Source organism: Kogia breviceps, chromosome 5 (genome assembly GCF_026419965.1).
Source record: "Kogia breviceps isolate mKogBre1 chromosome 5, mKogBre1 haplotype 1, whole genome shotgun sequence".
In the NCBI taxonomy this organism is placed as follows: Eukaryota; Metazoa; Chordata; class Mammalia; order Artiodactyla; family Physeteridae; genus Kogia; species Kogia breviceps.
The window spans coordinates 139181640-139201974 of NC_081314.1; the positions used below are offsets into that span (position 1 = coordinate 139181640).

A 20335-nucleotide genomic window follows, 5' to 3' on the forward strand; every position below is an offset into this window, starting at 1 on the left:
CTTTGGCGCCACCTGGTGTCAGCTACATAAATAAGAGCGAGGCCCATTGTTCATTTACGCTCGGAAAAGTGACAGGAAAGGCCATTTAGATCACCAAAAACATTTCATGAATTTTTGTACTGTAAGCAGTTTTGCAACAGAATGACCCAGACCTGGTTCTTTCATTCTAAAACTTTTGCGTCCAAGATTATGACCTCTGGTAGCCATTTTTTTCTCATCTGTCAGGTGTCAGACGGGGCTTGCAGGTTGGGGTAAAGACCGGAAGTGCCTTGTACATTTCCTGGCACACAACAGGTGCTCAATAAATGGGAGTAGCTGAGCTAGTGACAATGGCTGTTAACATTATTGTTGGGCGGGGGACAGGGTGAACCTGGGAAAGCTTACTGTGGGCCGGGACTTCAGACCGTATTTGAACTTCGGTGATGTTAGTAATTTCCTGAGCGAGGTTAATGCAGCGGTGCATTAGAGCCGTGCGAGAATCCGCAAGTGCAGCTGGAGCCTGGTTTCCTCAACGGCAGCAAAGCCGAGGTTGAATTTCCCGGGCAAGACTTTTCCCCGAGGTTTGAACACAGATCTTAGGTCCTGCTCTACCTTTGACAAGTTTGCAGAGACATCAGAAACATGAGACAGCTCTGCCTGAGATTGTCAACGGGGCAAACAGGGAAGATGGTAATAATAAGAGAAGAATTGGAGGAAGGGGAGATGACGTCCCTTCTCAGCGTCTTGGTTCCTCCTTGTGTAGAATCAACGTGCTGGACTAGAAAATCCTTAAGGACCCATATGGTCCTAACGTTCTACCCAGGGTTCATAACCATGGATACAAAACACAAAGCTTTGCTGGTGAGGATATGGAGCAACTGGAATTTTTACTCATTCCTGGCTGGAATGGACAACAACTCTGGAAACTAATTCAGCAGTTTCTTTTTTTTTTTTTTTTTTGGTATGCGGGCCTCTCACTGTTGTGGCCTCTCCCGTTGCGGAGCACAGGCTCCGGACGCGCAGGCCTAGCGGCCATGGCTCACGGGCTTAGTTGCTCCGCGGCATGTGGGATCTTCCCGGACCAGGGCACGAACCCGTGTCTCCTGCATCGGCAGGCGGATTCTCAACCACTGCGCCACCAGGGAAGCCCAGCAGTTTCTTACAAAACTAAACAAGCATCTACCATATGACCCAGCAACTGCACTCTCGAACATTTATCCCAGAGAAATGAAAACTTATGTTCACACCCAAACCTATGTGAGAATGTTCACAGTAGCTCTGTTCACAATAGCAAAAACCTGAAAACAATTCAAATGTCCTTCACCAGGTGAAAGGTTAAATATCCCTATAACACTTCTCAGAAATAAAAAGAAAATAGCGATTGATATACAGAGCAACTTGGATGGATCTCATGGGCATTATGCAGAGTGGAAAAAAAGCCAGTCTCAAAAGGTTATTTACAGTATAATCCTATTTTTAGAACATTCTCAAAATGACAGGTTTATAGAGAGTGAGACCAGAGGGTAGACAGTAGGAGAAAGGGGTACAAGTGTAAAGTGGAGTACGAGGGAGTTTTTTAGAGGTGAGGGGGCAGTTCTGTACCTTGATCGTGATGGTAATTCCATGAATCTATACATTAGAGGAAATTGCACCAAACTATACACACACACACACACACGAATGTAGGTAAAAACGGTGAAATCAGAATAAGGTCTGTGGTCTAGTTAACAGCACTGTATTGGTGTGGATTCCCTGATTTTGATACTTAATTATATATAGTTATGTAAGATGTCATCATTGGGGGAAGCTGGGTGAAGGGTACATGGGACTCAACATTTTTGCAACTTCCTCTGAGTCTATAATGATTTCATACTAGAAATAACTTAAAAAGAAATGTATAGAATGGTTGTATTCATCACACTCTAACATAAAAATTTTAAAAATAAATAAGCCCAAACCTTGTTAAGGGCTATTGGCAGTTAGATCAGGCAGGGAGGAGAGTCCACCAGCCAGAGCGTGGCAAGGCTCTACCTTATGCCCAGAACTGACCGCGGCTGGACCGGGCTGCTTTGTGAGCAGTTGACAGCACTGTGGGGACACAGTGTGGCCGTTCTGAGCACCCCAGCCTCTGGTTTAGATTTTCTTTCTCTGGTCTGAGCCGAGGAGAACCTATTAAAAACACCCCGCCTAGTCAGGCTTGGAAGACCATGAGCTAGAAAGTGGTCTTCAGGGCATTCTCCAGAGGTGGACAGCGGGTTCCTCTGGGCCATCCCTTTTCGGGATACTCATAAAGCTGTGCTGTCTCCTTGAGGTCACTAACTGAAAGCAAATTATTTTGTTGTTAGTTTTATTTTATTGTCGTAAGAATACTTAACATGAGATCTACCCCTTTAACAAAGGGTACAGTACATCATTGTTGACCCTAGGTGCAGTATTGTGCAGCAGCTCTCTAGGGCTTATTCATCTTGCTTAACTGAAAGTTTATGCCTGGTGATTAGTAACCCATTTCCACTCCTCCCAGCCCCCTACAACCACCATTCCACTTTTTGATTCTATGAATTTGACTATTTCAGGTGTCTCATGTAAGTGGAAGCATGTAGTATTTGTCTTTCTGTGACTGGTTTATTCCCTTCAGCATAATGTCCTCAAGGTGCATTTGTGCTGCCGTGTATCACAGAATTTCATTCTTTTAAAAGGCTGTATAATATTCCATTATATGTTTATACCACATATTCTTCATCCATTCATCCACATAAGTTGTTTGCACATCTTGGCTCTTGTGAATAGTGCTGCAATGAACATGGGAGTGGGGACACCTCTTCAAGATCCTGATTTCAGTTCTTTTGGATAAATACCCAGGACTGGGATTACTAGATTACATGGTAGTTCTAGTTTTAATTTTTTGAGGACCTCCATACCGTTGTCCATAGCGACATTGCCATTTTGCTTTCCCACCAACAGTGTGCAAGGTTCTAATTTCTCCACATCATCCCCAGCACTTGTTGTCTTGGTTTTGTTTTGTTAAAATAATAGCCACCCTGACAGGTGTGAAGTGAAGCAAATTCTTAAAGCTACCACACTTTGGAATCCAGGAGAGTCCTGGAGACAGTTTTCTCCCAGACAAGGCAAGGACTTGTTCTAAATGTTCAAGGAGATGGAATTCTTAGAAATGATTTCTTAAGGGAGCAGGTGCTTGGGTTTGGTCCTCCCTTGAGGTCTGACCTGAGTGCATCAAGAGGGTAGACGGGCTGGGAGTCCGCAGTGGTAGGGCCGGGGTGGGGTTGGGCGGGGGTGCCGCGGGGACTCTTCCTGAGCTGGACACTCTCCATCCCAGGCTTCTGTCTTTGAATCAGACACAAAAGTTCCAAAGAAAACCCACTCAACAATCTTCCTGAACAAAGGGCTCAGGAACAAGGAGAGATGTGGTCAAGGATACATCTGGAATGAGTTTCACTGGATGTGTCAACAGGAAGCTGGGTTCTAAGCAGAGACCAAAAGACAGGTCTCATTCCTGGCAAAACTGGAAAGCAGACAAAGTTTGCTGGTGAGATCCCCTTCTCTCTTCCCTGGTCTGGGTTGATCGGCTTTTCCCTACAAGGGTCCACGGGCCTCCCATTCCTTCTAAGGGAGAAGAAGCCCCCAAGGCTCTCCCTTCTCACCTTTCCATCCACCTTTCAGTCCCCACACACCTGTGGCCCACATGCTGAGGATTCTTTTCTCTTTGTGTTGATTCTCTTCCTCTCTGAAAATCATCTTTGCAAAATAACCCTGGTATCACAGTAAGGTATCATGCACTCCAGATTAACGCCCAGGGGAAGAAATGCTCCCCGAGACCATGGGGTGAGCTTTGTGCAGCCCTCGTTTTCTGCTCACAGAAATTAAAGACAGTACCCGGCCATTAGGCCTTGGTGCACTTGGGCCTCGCTCACATTGAGTGAGGTCAAGGAAAACAGAACACCATGAAGTTGAGGCGTCCTCTGGCTTTACATTCCAAATTAGGCTTGCAGCTTCTTGGTGGCAAGATTCTCATCCCCAGAAGCAAAGCTCGGAGAGCACCTTAGGTCAAGACTCCACATGAAGAGGATAAACTTTAACAGAACTTGGTTTGCTCTCTCAGTAAAGCAGCATCTCCAAAGCACCCTACAGGGTTGCTTCTCTTGTTGCTAGACCAAAGAACCTCTACATGTTTGCAGAGTCCTTGGTGAAGACTTCTTTGTTGGAAATGGTCAAGTTTGTTTGTGGCTCAGAGAAGACGAAAATTCCAGTAGTTTCTCAAATAGCATCATCCACTCCAGAACCATTGTCATCTCTTCCGATATTCTGCAGCCGGGCAGAGAAATCGAAAGCTTATTGTGCAGCTGCATGGAACTTACAGTGTTTTGCAGCACAGCCAGCTTCAGCTTTTCACAAAACCATCATGCTCACGCCAAGACCATCAACGAGAACCTCCTATTTTATGCGCTCCATCTGGAAACTTCAAGTACTGTTGATAAGTTTCTGAAATGGTGAAGAGGTGGTTTTTTTTTTTCCAAGAGTTTATTTTTGACTGGAAGAATACCCTTGATACCTTGTAAACAGGTGGGTTTTGATTTCATCGGAGGTGAAATCTAGAATTGTTACCTTTTCCCATGAATCTGGAAGGCACTGAGAACTGTTGCTCAACCAGACTCAGGATGAGCAATACAGACAAGGTTCCGGCTGTCATGGAACTCAAGTTCTAGTTAGAGACAGAAAAAAAAAAAAAGCAATAACACAGGATAACTTCAGAATTCAAAGATGCCATCATGTAGGGTGGTGGGCATCAGTGTTACAGATTGGGTGGGTAGCAAAAAAACTTGTCTGGGAAGATATCATTTGAAGTGAAGAAGACGTAATCTGTGCTAAGATCTGCAGGAATATCGTTCCAGGCAGAGGCAACAGCTGATGCAAAGATGCTGGGGCAGGCTGAATGATGGCCCTTCGAAGATGTCCACCTCCTAACCTTTGGAACCTGTGAATTAAGTTAACTTACATGTGAAAGAGACTTTGCAGTTCTGATTAAATGAAAAGCCTCGGGGTGAGATTATTCTGGTTGATCTGGGAAGGTCAAGTGCAGTCACAAAAGTCCTTTTAAGAGAAAGGCAAGAAGGTCAGAGTCAGTGATAAGAAATGTGATGATGAAAGCAGAAGTTGGAGTCATATGAGAAACGGGCCATGAGCCAAGGAATGGGGGCAGCCTCTAGAAGCTGGAAAAGACAAGGAAACAGGTTTCCCCTGCCGGAGTCTCCAGAAGGAATCAGCCCTGCTGACACCTTGATTTTAGCCCAGTGAGACCCATTTTGGACTTCTGACCTCCAGAACTTTAAGATAATAAGTTTATGTTGTTTTAAGCCATTAAGTCTGTGATAGTTTATTGCAGCAACAATGGGAAACTAATACAGATGCTAAGGCAGAAGCAAGAAGAGCGGGGAAACAGGATCAGGCTTTGAGGCGAAGATGAGATTAGAGAGGGAACCAGAGGTCCTCTGTGGCCTTCTGGGCTGCACTGAGGAGTCTGGATTTTATTCTGAAGGTGATGGGAAATCATTGGAGAGTTTTAAGCAGGGCAATAGCATGTTCCGATTTATGTTTCTAAAAGGTCATGCTGGTCGCTCTTAGAAGTGGATGAATGAGGAGAGAAAGTGGAAGGCTGAAGGCAGAGAGCAAGCCATGACACAGTCCAGCCAGGAGGCGGGTGGTTCAAAGTAGACTGAGTTGGGATGTGTTTTAAAGTGTCAGCAAACCACTCACCATCACCAAAAGCGCCAAAGCAGTAAGAAATGGAGCTGAATCTATTGCTTGCCAGACAAAGGGACATGTTCAAAAGGTCTGTCTGTGCAGAAACAGGAAGAATGAAGCTTAGGGCAACAATCAAAAATGTACAACAGAAAAGGGCAAGTTTCTGAGAAAGGGTGTCTGATGGGCTCATGAGACGGATTGTAACTTTGCAATTGGCCATCACACTAGTTTACAACACAGAAGCCCAGACGCAGTCTCCAAAGAGGTGGAGAGGGGTTGCTACAGTGCTGGCTGGTTCAATATCACCCAGAGGGCAGACTCACACATCCATGATCAAGATTTGGAGAGGCTTTTCTTTTCTTTTTTTTTTAATCTTTATTTATGGCTGCATTGGGTCTTCGTTGCTGTGCGCGGGCTTTCTCTAGTTGTGGCGAGCGGGGGCTACTCTTCGTTGCGATGCGCGGGCTTCTCATTGCAGTGGCTTCTCATTGCAGTGGCTTCTCCTGTTGTGGAGCATGGGCTCTAGGCATGTGGGCCTCAGTAGTTGTGACCCGCGGGCTCAGTAGTTGTGACTTGCGGGCTCTAGAGCGCAGGCTCAGTAGTTGTGGCGCACGGGCTTAGTTGCTCTGCGGCATGTGGGATCTTCCCAGACCAGGGATCGAACCCATGTCCCCTGCATTGGTAGGCAGATTCTTTTTTTTTTTTTTTTTTTTTTTTTTTTGCGGTACGCGGGCCTCTCACTATTGTGGCCTCTCCCGTTGCGGAGCACAGTCTCCGGACGTGCAGGGTCAGCAGCCATGGCTCACGGGCCCAGCTGCTCCTCGGCACGTGGGATCTTCCCGGACCGGGGCACGAACCCGTGTCCCCTGCATCAGCAGGCGGACTCTCAACCACTGAGCCTCCAGGGAAGCCCGGTAGGCAGATTCTTAACCACTGTGTCACCAGGGAAGTCCCGGAGAGGCTTTTCTTGATGGGAGTCAATCAACAATATCTGTTAATGGACTGGATGTGGGAGGTTAGGAAAAGCAAGGAATCGAAGCTAATTCTTAGGTTTGTGACTTAGGGAACTGAGAGGATGGTGGGGAGCCCTTTACTGTGATGGTGGGAGGAGCGCATGTGGTGGGAGGGTTAAGCATTCTGTCTGGACCTTTGAAGCTGAGATGACAGTTAAACATGTAAGTGGAAACGTTCAGTGAGCATTTGGACATTTGAGACTGAAGTTTAGAGGAGAGAATTGGGCTGGAGGTATAAATTTATAAATATGGATTTTTAAGATATCAACTTTATTGTGGTATAGTTTACATCAAATTACATGTACCCATTTCAAGAGTACAGTTCAATGAGTTTTGACAAATGCATTCACCCAAGTAACCAAGACCACCATCAAGATACAGAACAATTCAGTCACCCCCCAAAGTTCTCTCTCCATCCTTTGCGTTCAACCTTCCCCTCGCCTGGCTCCAGGAAACAACTGGTCTACTTTCTATCACTGTAGATTACTTTTGCCCTTTCTGGAATTTCTAGAAATGAACTTACACAGTAAAACCTCTTTTCTGTCTGACATGTTTTGCTCAGATAATGTTTTTCAGATTCACCCATGTGGTTGCATGAATCATTAGTTTGTCCCTTTTTATTTTTGAGCAATATTCCATTGTCTAGGTATACCACAATTTATTTACCCGTTTGTCTGTTGAGTGGGTTATTCCCAGTTTTTAGCTATTACAAATAAAACTCCTACAAACATTGATGCGTAAGTCTTCGTGTGGATATACTTTTTTCATATTTCTTGGGTGAATACCTAGAAGTGGGATTGTTGGGGGCCTTACAGTAACTTACTAGGAAACTGCCAAACTGTTTCCAAGTGGTAGTACCATTTTACATTCCCGCCAGCGACGATGAAAGTTCCAGTTACTCCACATCCTCACCGACACTTGGTGTCGTCAGTCTTTTTAAAATTTAGCCATTCTAGAAGGCATGTGGGGCATCTCACTGTGGTTGTAAGTTCATTTCCCTGCTGACAAATGATGCTGAGCCATTGAGGGCCATAGGAAGGGGTTCAAGGACAGCGAGAAAAGAAAAGAAATAATTATCAGCTCCAAGAAAAACAAAAATTTGTGTGGGAAAGATGTAGTTACAGCCCACTACGTGGGTCATCAAAGAACAATGTTTCTATCATCATAGAAATGCAAACTCCGAGGTTGGATTTAACCCTAAATTGTGATGGAGCTGCACTGCGAGGCGGGAAGAGGATGTGGATGTAGAGTAACCTTCCATCCCAGGAGGGCAACAGACAGAGTCTGTGCAGGATATCTCTCCTAGCAGTATTGAGGCAGAGGCACTAAGTGATCTGAGACTCTCCAAAAACAGTTACCAACCCTCTACCTTCACCATTATCTGTTACCAGAGTTACGTTCTACTTAAGGAGGGTCGTTAACCCTTGGTTTGTATCCACAGAGATGCTCGAAGAACAATGCAGGTGACTTGAAAGGCAGACCTGATTCTAAATAAAGTCTTCCAGGCTCTTCTCTTTCGAAGGAATTTTGGGTTTTGTAAGTGCTGGATATCAGACTGAATAACATTCCATTTAAATCCAAAGGCAGACTCAACTCACTAGAGTTTAAAAACATGCCGTGTGTAGGCAGAGGTAAGTGAAGATGTATGTAAAGATGTGGGTTGCAATTTAGTTTTGGAAGAGTACATTTGCTTTTACACGCCTCGCTTTCTGGGCAGATAGCATTTTGCTGTTGGGGACAATGCAGAGTGAGTCTATCGAGAAACTTCTGCAGAGGTCAAGAGGGCTGATGCCCATGGGGGAAACAGGAGACAGCTCCGTCCCCTTTCTTCTTTCTCCTCCAGCCTGTAACAGATACTTGGGTCACATTTACACTCTGCTTCTGAAACCATTTTGTCAGGTCTCCACCTGATTGCAGTCATATGAATTGTATATCAGGCTTCTGGAAGAGCTATGTAAAAATTAACCATTAAGGAGCTACTCTTCACCAGGTGCTAGGAAGCTCTTTTCCTTAATAAGGCTGGTCAAGCTCTGCTTCTCACTGTCATGTCCCCTTGTGTATTTCTCTTAAAAATAATAACAAATGCTAGTATGTGTAGGGCACTTACTCTCTTACTATGTGCCAGGTCTGTACTAAGTGCTTTATGTCCTTTTTCTCATCTAATTTTTATGACAACTCAATGAGGTAGAAACTCTTCTCTCTATCTCACAGATGAAGAATCCACAGATCAGGAACGCTATGTAATTTGCTCACCTGGTTTGTCAGCCTCCAAAGCCAAGCTCTTAGCCTCCAAGATATATCGCCTTCCAGTCCTGCCCTAATTACCAAAGTGTAGACTTGCACACTCTTTTGATGCTTCTTACATTTGCTCTTAGGAGAATTCAAGATGTGCCGTGAAACGGCCAGGGCTGCCTTAGGAGTGAGATTGGTCTCTGTTCCTTGTTTCACCAGCAGGGGGCACAGTCACCTCGGTTGAATTTCCCAGGGAGCCATTTGAACCTCCTGCTTCTGTTTCTACGGAGGCACTTTCAGTCCAACTGGACCATACTATACTTTGTAGGTAGTTTTAAATCTCAGCCATCTTCCTCTTCCCACCGAGTGTACTGCAAACCATACTGTTCAGAGCATTATTTAATGAGAAAAATCCAAAATGAAGCAAAGTTAGCCTTCCTTTACACAGGTACATTACAGAGTACTGGCCAGCCCCGTGACCTTCAAGTGACTTTGGCGGTGTGTAACTTTTGCAGCTGCCATTCAGGAACCGGACACAAATCCTGGCTCTACTTCTATGTCATTCTGACCTCTTGAGCTCTCTGTGCCCGCATTCCTCAGCTGTAAGGTTCATAGTACCTTCTACACTGGGTGGGGCTATGATCACATGATGCTGATACAATAAAAGCGTTTGAGAAGCACCTGGCACACGGTAAGTACTCAGTAGGTGTCAGCTTTTATTAAGTGCCACTCTGACCAATTCCAAGGACTCCCACTATGATAGAAAAGGATCTTTTCGTTAAGTAGAATTTGTCAGCTCTTTGCATACTTTGCAGACTCGCTTCCATCTCCTCCATATAACACCTTTCCGTGGCAAGTTTCTGTTTCACCAGACAACCGTGTAGTTACAAGTCATGTGGAAATTGTCCTAGAGAGGACAATTAAACGAAATTTGGCTCATCGGGAAGTAGTCAGAATAGGGGCGCTTGCCACAAATCATACTGGCCTTCTCCTCAGCCCACACCAACCACTCGGAGACGGCCATATTCATGTCCGCTGTCTGGGACGCTTTCCCTCCCCACGAGGTCTGCAGGGAAGGGTGCTGTCCGCTAAGACTTGTCGCAGCCTGGGCTCCCTGTGCCCTGGCACTGCCCCCGCTGGAGCTGACATCACTGGGCCTGAAGAGGGAACTTGTGCCCAATGCCAGACTCCACGCAGGCACACGCCACTGCCACCAAGGTTAATTCCCAACTGCCGGTCAGTATTTAACTTTCCTCCTAAGATTAGATTAAATATTTGGGTTCATAAAAGCCTAGGATTGCAGACTGCGGTGAGCGAGGGCTCAGCTGGCTGCCAGCTGAAGCTGCCCACAGGCCAGGTTTATGCAGCATCCTTGGAGCTCCTGGCGCCAGCGAGAAGGTTCGAGACAGCCTGACTCTGCAGCGAGGAATTCCCTACTGCTGCGCACCGCACAGGCAAGTTTCCATTGCAAATACTTTATTGTTTTAGGAATTAACTAACAAAGCTATTTTCTTTTTACAGAAAATTATAAAAAGAATGATTTTCCTGGTACAAGACCTGGCCTTTCCTCCCTTCCCTTCCCTTCCCCACCCCCTCACCCCCTCTCCCTCCCTCCCTCCCTCCTTCCTTCCCTCCTTCCTCTTTTGCACACTTTCTGTCTCTTTCTTCTTCTCCTTCTTTTCCTCCTCCTCCTCCATCTTCTCTTCGTAGGGTTTTCCTTACTCATTTCTTCAGTAATCGCCTTTGGATGAAAATTTTGAGCGTTTTTTAATGGGAGTTTCATGGTAAATGCAGATAATCACCTGTTTCTATTCCTGTTATAACAATGAAAGACTCTGCCGCATTTTGTAGGTCCAGAGGATGCTAGTGACCCACTAGCTCTCTAGAAAAAAGAACTCTGGATTTGGGGATCGAGTGCGTGTTACTTTCTTCATGGTGTCAGATTGTCCTTGTCATGAATTACGCACATTTGTGACAGGTACAGCTGCAATTAGGGGGTCATTATGTGCCCTGAAGATAGGGCACAATCAACTGGTGTGCATGGGCTCAAGCCTTGGTCTTGGTCTCGTTTCCTTTGCCCAGTGAGCTGACCAGTCGCAGGCAATGGAAGCAGGGAGTTAGTGGACTTCGTGACCCCTCTGCTAAGACAGAGTGGGGGCTGAGCGCCAGCCTGGGTGACTTGGGTTTCTAGACTTAGCACGGTGACCTTGGACGGGGGATTTAAGCTCGCTGGGCTGTAGTTACTCCTCCTGCCAAAGGAGCAGTCCAGCCCAAAGAATCTCCAGGGACCCGTCCTGTTATTGGACTGAGCAAGAACCGTCTATTAAAAATGCCCGAAAATGTAGAACCACGTGTATTAGTCTGAACTATACGGGACATTGCCAATATTTGACCATTTTTAACCTCTGTAAAGGGCAACTTCAAATGGCTCAACAGAACAGAAATAATAGTTGCCTTCACATTCCAAGGGTGAATGCCTATGACGGTTTTCTGCTTAGAGGAGGGATAAGTATTTATACCAAATGTGGTCAGCGTCTATCAGTTAAATAGTTATTCTGGGCAGCAGCAAAGTTAATCTGCTTGTTTCAGCAGAATGTCCATCAATGAAATAGCTTTCACGCGCTGTAATTTGATTTTTGCCTGCGGACGACGGGCTGCCCAGCCATGCCTCGTGCAACAGTGTCCGAAGAGTGACCCTTCCTTGGACTCCACTTTTCCAGCCTGGTCAGGGGTCAGCACTTAGGCAGTTAATCCCCATAGGCCCTTTTCAGCTCTGTGATCAAGTTGTATCAGAAAGCACCTCCTGACCTGCTTAGCAGTGGGCCTTTGTCCATATTACATAGAAGAGCTGAACAGATAATCAGTAGTATTAGCTCTAACAGGCCGGTGAATGCTGCCTTGCCCACACCTGGAGACAAACCCGACTCCGGGGATCTCAGCACTGAAGTCCTTCACTTCAGAGACATTTCGTGGCAGAGATTTTTGATTGGGCTTTAGGGGCCCCAGGAGTCCCCTGAAAGTGAATGTAGAGCTTCATATGTGCATATGTACAATTTTCTGGGGAAAAATAAAGTCAGATTGTTTTATTTTGTTTTTCAAGGAATCTAGGGACCCTCCCCTCCCCACAAATAAGTTAAGAATCACTATCGTAGTTTCCAGTTGAATTCTGTAGAACCCAGGAGAGGAGCGTTCATTCATTCACCGAACCTGTAATGAAGGTCTGCTGTCCATCAAGCCCGGTGCAGTTCTGGGATTCGAAGGTGAATAAAACAATCTCTGCCCTCCAGCAGCTCAGTGCTTACGTCATTTGGAATCAAAGGACTTTCTCTCTAAACATCAGTTTCCTCGTTTGTAAAATGGAGGTACTTGCTTACATTTCAGAGTGGTTTTGAGCATCCCATGAACAGCACACAATAAATGGGAAAATTGAGACCAAGCAAGCAAACAAACGTGACAGTTTGCAGGAGTGACACAGAAAAGGGATCTGCAGCCCATATTGGGAGGTCGGGGAAAAGCTTGTGGACAGGGAGACTGCCGACCCAGGTTTCTGAAACTATAAGGGCAAACCACCTTTTTAAAATGTGTGAGTGTGATGGATAAAGAAGATGTGGCACATATATACAATGGAATATTACTCAGCCATAAAAAGAAATGAAACTGAGTTATCTGTAGTGAGGTGGATGGACCTAGAGTCTGTCATACAGAGTGAAGGAAGTCAGAAAGAGAAAAACAAATACTGTATGCTAACACATATATATGGAATCTAAAAAAAAAAAATGGCTCTGAAGAAACTAGGGGCAGGACAGGAATAAAGACGCAGACGTAGAGAATGGACTTGACGACACGGGGAGGGGGAAGGGTAAGCTGGGACGAAGTGAGAGAGTGACATGGACATATATACACTACCAAATGTAAAACAGAGAGCTAGTGGGAAGCAGCCACATAGCACAGGGAGATCAGCTCGGTGGTCTGTGACCACCTAGAGGGGTGGGATAGGGAGGGTGGGAGGGAGAAGGGGAAGCCGGGGAAAGTCCTGGAGAAGATCAGTGCTCTCTCCTCTCTCCCTCGGCCCCACTGCCCCTTCCCCTCAATACTTAAAGTGCCCATCCACATTCCAGCGTGGAAAGCTGGGGCTTCCCTTGAGGCGCCCTGTCCTGGATGGTCTTGCTAAGGCTCAGAACATGCCTCTCCTGTGTCCGCTGTGGTCTCTCAGAGCCCTGAAGGAACAGGCCCCGGTCCAGAGTTTTCACAGGTGGTGAAAAGCTAGAGTCGCTTTGATGAAAGCATTCGCGGAATGACGTTGGTGGTGAGCGTGACCTTGGTGGTGAGCTGTCCTTCCCCTGTCACACGGGGACTTTACTCCCTCCACTCAGGGGCGCCACTGGAATTCCAAGCACAGCGGCACAGCCTCGAAGGAGATGCACGGGAGGCGGGCCGGCAGAGGAGCTCAGAGCACAGAGGAGCTCGCAATGCCCCCTCCTCTCTGGGGGAACCCAGCTCCAAGGCGGCCTCGTGTAGCGCCGTGCATGCTGGCCTTGCTTCAGAGAACCGCTGTCCAATGAGCAGAAATAAGTAGACTATTTCCCATCTCGGCAGGAAGAACACGAAGGGGACCCAATTCTCCGGCCTGCAGAGGTCCCCTTCTTCCCCTTCTCAGTTGTCTCTTAGTGCACAGTCGCTGGGGGTCTTCCACCAGACCAAACTTCCCTCGTCGCCCACCAGTCTTTGCTTTTGTACACTTAGCTCCTCTGGGATTCTTGTTTGTTTTCTGTTTGTTTGGTTTTTGGTTTTTTAGTCGTCTCTATGTTCTACCCATTCTTCAATTTGGCTTCACAGAGGGAAACTGAATTCTCTCCAGAGGGTGCAGCAGGGGGATATATAAGCTGGGAAAATCACAGTTTTCTTTATTGGATGAGGCTGTGGAGAAGGGTTGGCAGAAACAGAGGGTGAGAGAACCGGGAGGTGAGGTGATCCTGCCCGGTCACGTTTGTAAGGTGAGCCCTACAGAGCACGGGAAGGTGGGGGGGATGGATGAAACAAGTGTGAGCTCCCCCCAGATGAGTAGACCTGGGCTCTTCAAGGGTTAAGGAGCCAGTGGTGAAGTCTTGACTCGGATTAAAGCTATACTCTTTCACAGTGAACTGTGTTATTCTAAGGGGGAGAAAGCGTGCCTCTGTCACATTGCTTGGAAACTATGCTTGGTGAGTACTTTGGGGAAATCTTACCTATTCGTTAAGTTTCTTGTCAACCCACTCCGTTCACACCCGTGGCAACTCTCTGCACCTCGCATGGTCGTTTGTTTGCATCTCTCCCACCGCACGGAGCTTCCACAGGCAGAACTCTCGTACTCGTCATCGCGGCACTTCCGACGCCGGCGTGTTCCCGGCACGTTCATTTACTCGTCAGCCATCCATTGCGTGCCTGCTGTGTGCCAGTTTAGTTGGTTTAGTGACAACATTCACTCAACCAAGGTGGACAGAGGCGATGTGAGCCCTGCCCTCACAGACATCATGGTTGAGTGGGAAAGGTGAGACCTTAAGCCAATCATCACACACACACACACACACACACACACACACACACACACACACACACACACACACAGCGACATATACACAGAAGCACCGCAGACTGGGAAGAGTGCTTTGAAGAAAAGTCATAAGATGCTATTGGAGAAAAGTGATGACGGGGGTGGGGTTTGAGAGAGGGGTTGGGGGAGTTTTCTCAGAAGTGACAGTTAAGCTGGGCCCCAAAGGATGAGGAGGTAGCAGAGGGAAGAGAAGGGGGAAAGTATTCCAGGTTGAGGGAACAGAATGTGCAAATGTCCTGCAGCAGGAGAAGGTTTACGGCTGTGGAGGAAGGCGGGCCAGGAAGACCAGCTGGCACGAGCGGAGAGTAACTGGGGAGGTGGTCAGGGGCCAGCCGGGCCAGGCCAGGGAACCCCGTTAAAGAATGAGGATTTTGTTTTGTGAACAGGAAGGTACTGCATCATTTGAAAAACAGGGGAATGATGTGCTCCCATTTCCCTCTTACAAAGAGCAGGGCAGAGGGGGGCAGATGTGACCGTGGGGAGGTAGTTTGGGGGTGGGTTGCATTGCATTGCACTGTATCAGCCAGGTGAGAGACGCTGGTGGCTGAGCAGTGAAAGTGAGGATGGAGAAGAGAGCGGGAGTGGAGAAATATCCGTCATCTCTCAGGTTGTTCCTTTGTTATCACTTACCTAAAGTACTTCTTTCAAATACGGATGCACATACTCATCTCTCTGGTATACTTGCAAAAAGCACTGCCTAGACATAGGAGATGGAGCAGATTGCAAAGTCTGTCAGTGCCCCTTGCAAGCTTCTGACCCGTAAGTCTCTGAAAACACAGAACATACATCAGTCATTGCTTCATTCAGCTGATGTCTGCTGAGTATCTGTTATGAACAAGGCATTGTGCTCGCCCTTGTGAGGTGATCGGCCTATTTAGAAACAAAGGAATGAATGCAAGCTTATTGATGAAAATTTTGAACGGAAGAAAAATATAAGGAAGAAAAAAAATCTGTGAGCATACCATCCACTATTAACACTTTGAACTATTTATCGAGTCTTTTTTCCATTTTCGTCTGCATGTATTTTTATTCATATATGTAAATTGGGATCATAATACATATAGTTTTATATACTCCATTAAACTTTTATTGTAAGATAGCATGAGTGCAAACAATGCATCAAGTGCATAGCAAGATTTAAAGAATAACAAAATATGCACTCACACAGTCAGCAGCCAGGTAAAGAAGAAATAATATTACTTCCCCCCCTTGCGTGACCCTCGCTCCATCCCTTAAGGTAGCCAAATGCAGAAAGAGTTCATTTTCTTAAGCTTGTTCATATATTTTATTCTTTAAATTGCAGCAGGAGGGAAATATGCCTACTCCATCCAATCTGACACAGACACTGGAATATGTCTTCAAAAGGATTTTTGTTACTTATATGGACAATTGGCGCAGGAACACAACAGCTGAGCAAGAGGTCCTGCAAGCCAAAGTCGATGCTGAGAACTTCTACTACGTCATCTTGTACCTTATGGTTATGATTGGAATGTTCTCTTTCATCATTGTAGCCATCCTGGTGAGCACAGTGAAATCCAAGAGACAGGAACACTCCAATGACCCGTACCACCAGTACATTGTGGAGGATTGGCAAGAGAAGTACAAGAGTCAAATTTTGAACCTAGGAGAATCAAGGGCCACCATCCACGAGAACATGGGTGCAGCAGGGCTCAAAATGTCTCCTTGATTAGCGAGAGAGGCATACAGCCATCGTCTGATATGCAAATATGAAGAGACACCAGTGTCATGGAGCCAATCCAAGTTGCCACGCTTAGAAGACATGAAGTTCCTTGCTCTCTGTTGAGAATTTTCATGGACATCAGGTGGCTGGTCAACTAAGACAGGGGACATTTCAATCTCAGTGATTTATGCTTGCTCACTGGAGCAGTAATTTATGCTGAAGACCTATTTTCCTTTCCGTGTAATGTCAATGTCATTTTGATCAATGTCAATAGTGAAAATAAAGCCAAATTTGAAGTAACATGCCTGGGCAGTGGCAGTGGAGATAGAAAGGAGAGATTAACAAATCACTGAATCTTCTTCCTCATGAAACATTTTGTTTGTGACTAAATCAGTTTATAAATAACCCAGGTGTATTACCCAGAAGCTGAGGTTCAAAAATCTGTCACTTGCTCACTGGATTGATGGAGGAGCATTTATTTATTACTTCATGAATGTAGAGTCTGAAGCGATGAATGAATAGAACCACGGGGTTCCTTTATGTGTACTGTTTCCCTAGCATTGAGCTTATTTGGAAGTCTGAAGACAGAACAAACGTTTCACAAGGGCAAAGAGTCCACACCAGAGAAATAGAATCTTTAAGAACTACTTGGTGCAACGGAAACATACCTTTTAATTAACATTTAATATTTCACAGAAAACTTTTAAAAGTTCTTGTTATTATAGAAAAAGTAATAAAACATTGTAACACTGCTTTATAAACAACTCTTTTCACTCAATTTATTTTCCCTATTTACAATTACTTAATTCCACTTAGTTTCAAGAAACTTATTTTCACTTCTGCACGGAAAGTGGCTGAATTGTTGCTGTCGAAGAGCTAGACTGATAACTGCTTAGTATTTTGAAGCTTGGGGTTCACAATATCACAGAATGTCAGGGCTGGAAGACAGCTTGGAGATCATAGTATTCTTTTTTCTTTTTCCAGATGTCCAGAGAATCTGGGTGCTTTAATACCAGAAAATTAGGCACAGCAAAAACCAAGCAAGTAAACACATAAATAAATCAGCCTAGTCAAGAGTTAGCCAAAGACTGTCAAAACATACTCCTTAAGAAAATAGCCTCTGTGCTTCCTGTTTTGGAAGTTATTTGCTAATGGAAACAGTTGTGTCAACTGTTAGTCTTGAAGCAACCATGGCTGTAAGGGGTAATTTACAAGAAAGTGTATGTTCAAAGAGCAGGCACACCAAGGGTTCATGGGTTATCTCAGGACGGTTATGAGCAGGTCTGGAACCCAAGGTCAGCACCATGCTGGTTCCTAATCTTGTATTAGATTCTTACTGCTGCTGTAACAAATTACCACAAATGTACCAGCTTAAAACAAAGAGATATATTCTCCTACACTTCTGGAGGTCAGAAGTCTGAACTAGGACTCACTGGGCTGTGTTCTTCTCGAGCTTCTAGGGGAGAATCCATTCATTTGTAGACGGGAATCTCCAGTCCACAGATTAGGCGACTTCATTCATCAATTCAATCAAGCATCATTTAATATCTATCTACTTGGGTCACTGGCCTAGACCTCAGGAGTATAGAGATGAATGGGACTCCCAGAGCTGCAGGAACTCACTCGGTCAAGACGGAGTCAGACACGTGAACACCAAAACGCTCTAATGTGACAACGTTATAACGGACAGCAACACAAAGGGGGCAGAGCTAGAGCCGGGACAGAGGCCCCACCTAAGTCAGGTTAAGGTCTAGAGAGTAGCTGAGAGGAGAAAGCCAATGGCAAGACGGACTTACGGGCTGTAGCTTCACGAAGCTTCACGCCCCCTTACACTCTCCTCTTCCTCCAGCTTCCCATGTACTCAGCCAAGCAGAGCAATTGTGAGCAGAGCCTCAAGTCTCAGGGCCCTAAGACAAAATTCAAAACAGGAGTCCTTCTTCAACATCTTATATGGATTACAAGCTTTGTGTCTCTAGAGTGGGATATATACAAGGTCTGTTTCCTAATAACAAAGATGTAATTATGCTAACAGAAGCGTTAAATACAGTTTTGGAGAAAGCCATTCATGTTCCAAGAGCAGATACTGCGAGAGTGGTTTCCCTCCTTAGATCAGAAACCCAGAAATGCTGTACCACACGGAACATTCTCACCAGTGTGCCCAGAGCAGCAACCCAGGCTACAAAATCTCAGCCTTGGGTCTGGATCCAGACAGGAATCCAAGGTTTCTACCATCTGACAAAGACTATCTCTTTGACCAAACTCTGGTCAGGCTCCTCTGAGCCTCCTTCCTTGACTAGACCTCTTGCCCTATAAACACTGCACATTCTTGGCAAAAAAGATATCATCCACCTCCCCACATCTGAACAAACACTACCGTAGCTCCTAACCGCTCTAGGTTGCATCCCTCAGGGGACCCCAGCCCGCTTTAAAGTGCTTGCCTAAGAAAACTCAATTTACTTTTTGTGCCAGCCAAAACCTGATGGTAGGCAAATCAGCCCCTGAATCCCACCTAGGGCAGTTATTTTTAAAATCTTACAATTATAAATCCTTTGTCTCCCCCTTTGAGGTGTAAATCTCTTACCACCCAGAACTGTCTTGTCTCTTTGAAGTGCCAACATTCAAGGAGTAACTCTCCCCAACCTGTGGGCACGTTGCTCTAACACGCACCACTGCGGACAGTCATAAAAGATAGAACTTTGTTTCTCCTCCAGATAAGCGTCTGTTAACAAACCCAGGTCAGTTTGACCAACCCCCTCCGCTTTTTGTAAATTTCCACTTCCCTGCCTCTGCTCACGTGCCTGCCGCCCCAATCCCTCCTTCCCCTTTTAAAATACCCAGTTACCTCTGCACAAGACAAAGCTGAGTTTCGTTCATGCCGGACTCTCTCCCCTATCGCAATAGTTGCTTAATAAAGTCTATCCTTAACACTTGAACTGGTGTCCAGCTTTGTTTACCTTTGACACAAGGAAACAAATGAAGAGGGAAAAAACCTAGGTTTTCCTAATTAAGTATGTTTTATTATCATCACTAAAGTATATGGGGCCAACATAGATGGTTATCAGTATCAACTTTACTTTTGGGGAATGGGAGAAATGCCCATTGTTTACGAGCATTCTGGGTATACAGTTGCTGCCACCTACCCCCGTTTGTCACTTCAGCATCAATTTCCACCAAACCCAGGCTTGCCACTTTCAACCTGGCAACTGAAAATTCCAGTTCAAACAACTTGCTAGTTTTCTTTTCCACCCCGTTTGCTTTTAGAGTTCCTTCTGCTTGGTCTACTGGCTCCAAATGACCTGAGCCCCATTTACTTCTTACAGCATACATCAGAAGCGATTTGAAAAGGAACCTATGGTAGTGGCTGCCCTGAGAGAGTCTAGCTCCAGATTACCCAGAGTCAGACACCAGCTCTGGCGCTTGCTGGTTTTAAAACCCTGGACAATTTACTTTAATCAGTTCGTGTCTCCATTTCCTCATCTGTGAAGTGGTTATAGTCATATTATGTCCTTTATAGGCTTGTTAGGAGACTTCAATTAGAAAATTGCCGCAAAGTGCTTAGAACAAAGCTATCTTTGTTACTTTCTCCAGGAAAACTTCACTTGTTGACAGAACTAACCCCCCTCTTCCCCAATCCTCCAGTTTGTCCTTTCCTCTGCACTCCCTAACATTTCGTCCTTCACCACCACCAAGATGACCCAATGGGATTCGGAGTTAGACTGCCTGGGTTCAAATCCAGATCTTGCCACTCCAATTCACAAGTTGTCTTGCGCCGGCCACATCATCTTCCCTTGCCTCAGTTTCCTCAACCAAAAAACGGCGAGCCAAGCACGTAGTAAGAAGTCTGTGAACCTCCCTCTCGTTATCCTTGAATTGGGGCGGGGAGGGTGTCCAGCTCGCGCCCTCCCGTGCGGCAGGGACTGTGTGGACTCCAACTCCGCTCCGGTTTTCTAAGCGCTTGTTGAATGAAGGAATCTGGGAACCTAGTACCGGGCACCCTACTGCTATCCGAAGCGAAAACACATGCATTTTTGGCAGAGAACGTGAACGCTAAATTTGGAAACTTCTGGGGAGCCACGTTCCCTC

The 20335-nt window shown here is 45.8% G+C and overlaps 1 protein-coding gene across 2 annotated transcripts in view; it reads left to right on the forward strand.

Moving 5' to 3' along the window:
• The window catches only part of KCNE2 (potassium voltage-gated channel subfamily E regulatory subunit 2), a 171419-nt gene extending 154828 nt beyond the window's left edge, over positions 1-16591 (forward strand). For both annotated transcript variants that reach the window (XM_059064481.2, XM_067035043.1), the window contains one exon: positions 15875-16591. In XM_059064481.2, coding sequence (XP_058920464.1) covers positions 15887-16258 — 372 coding nt within the window. In that variant the 5' untranslated portion in view covers positions 15875-15886 and the 3' untranslated portion in view covers positions 16259-16591. The remainder of the gene's footprint in view (positions 1-15874) is intronic.
• Positions 16592-20335: the final 3744 nt, after the last annotated feature.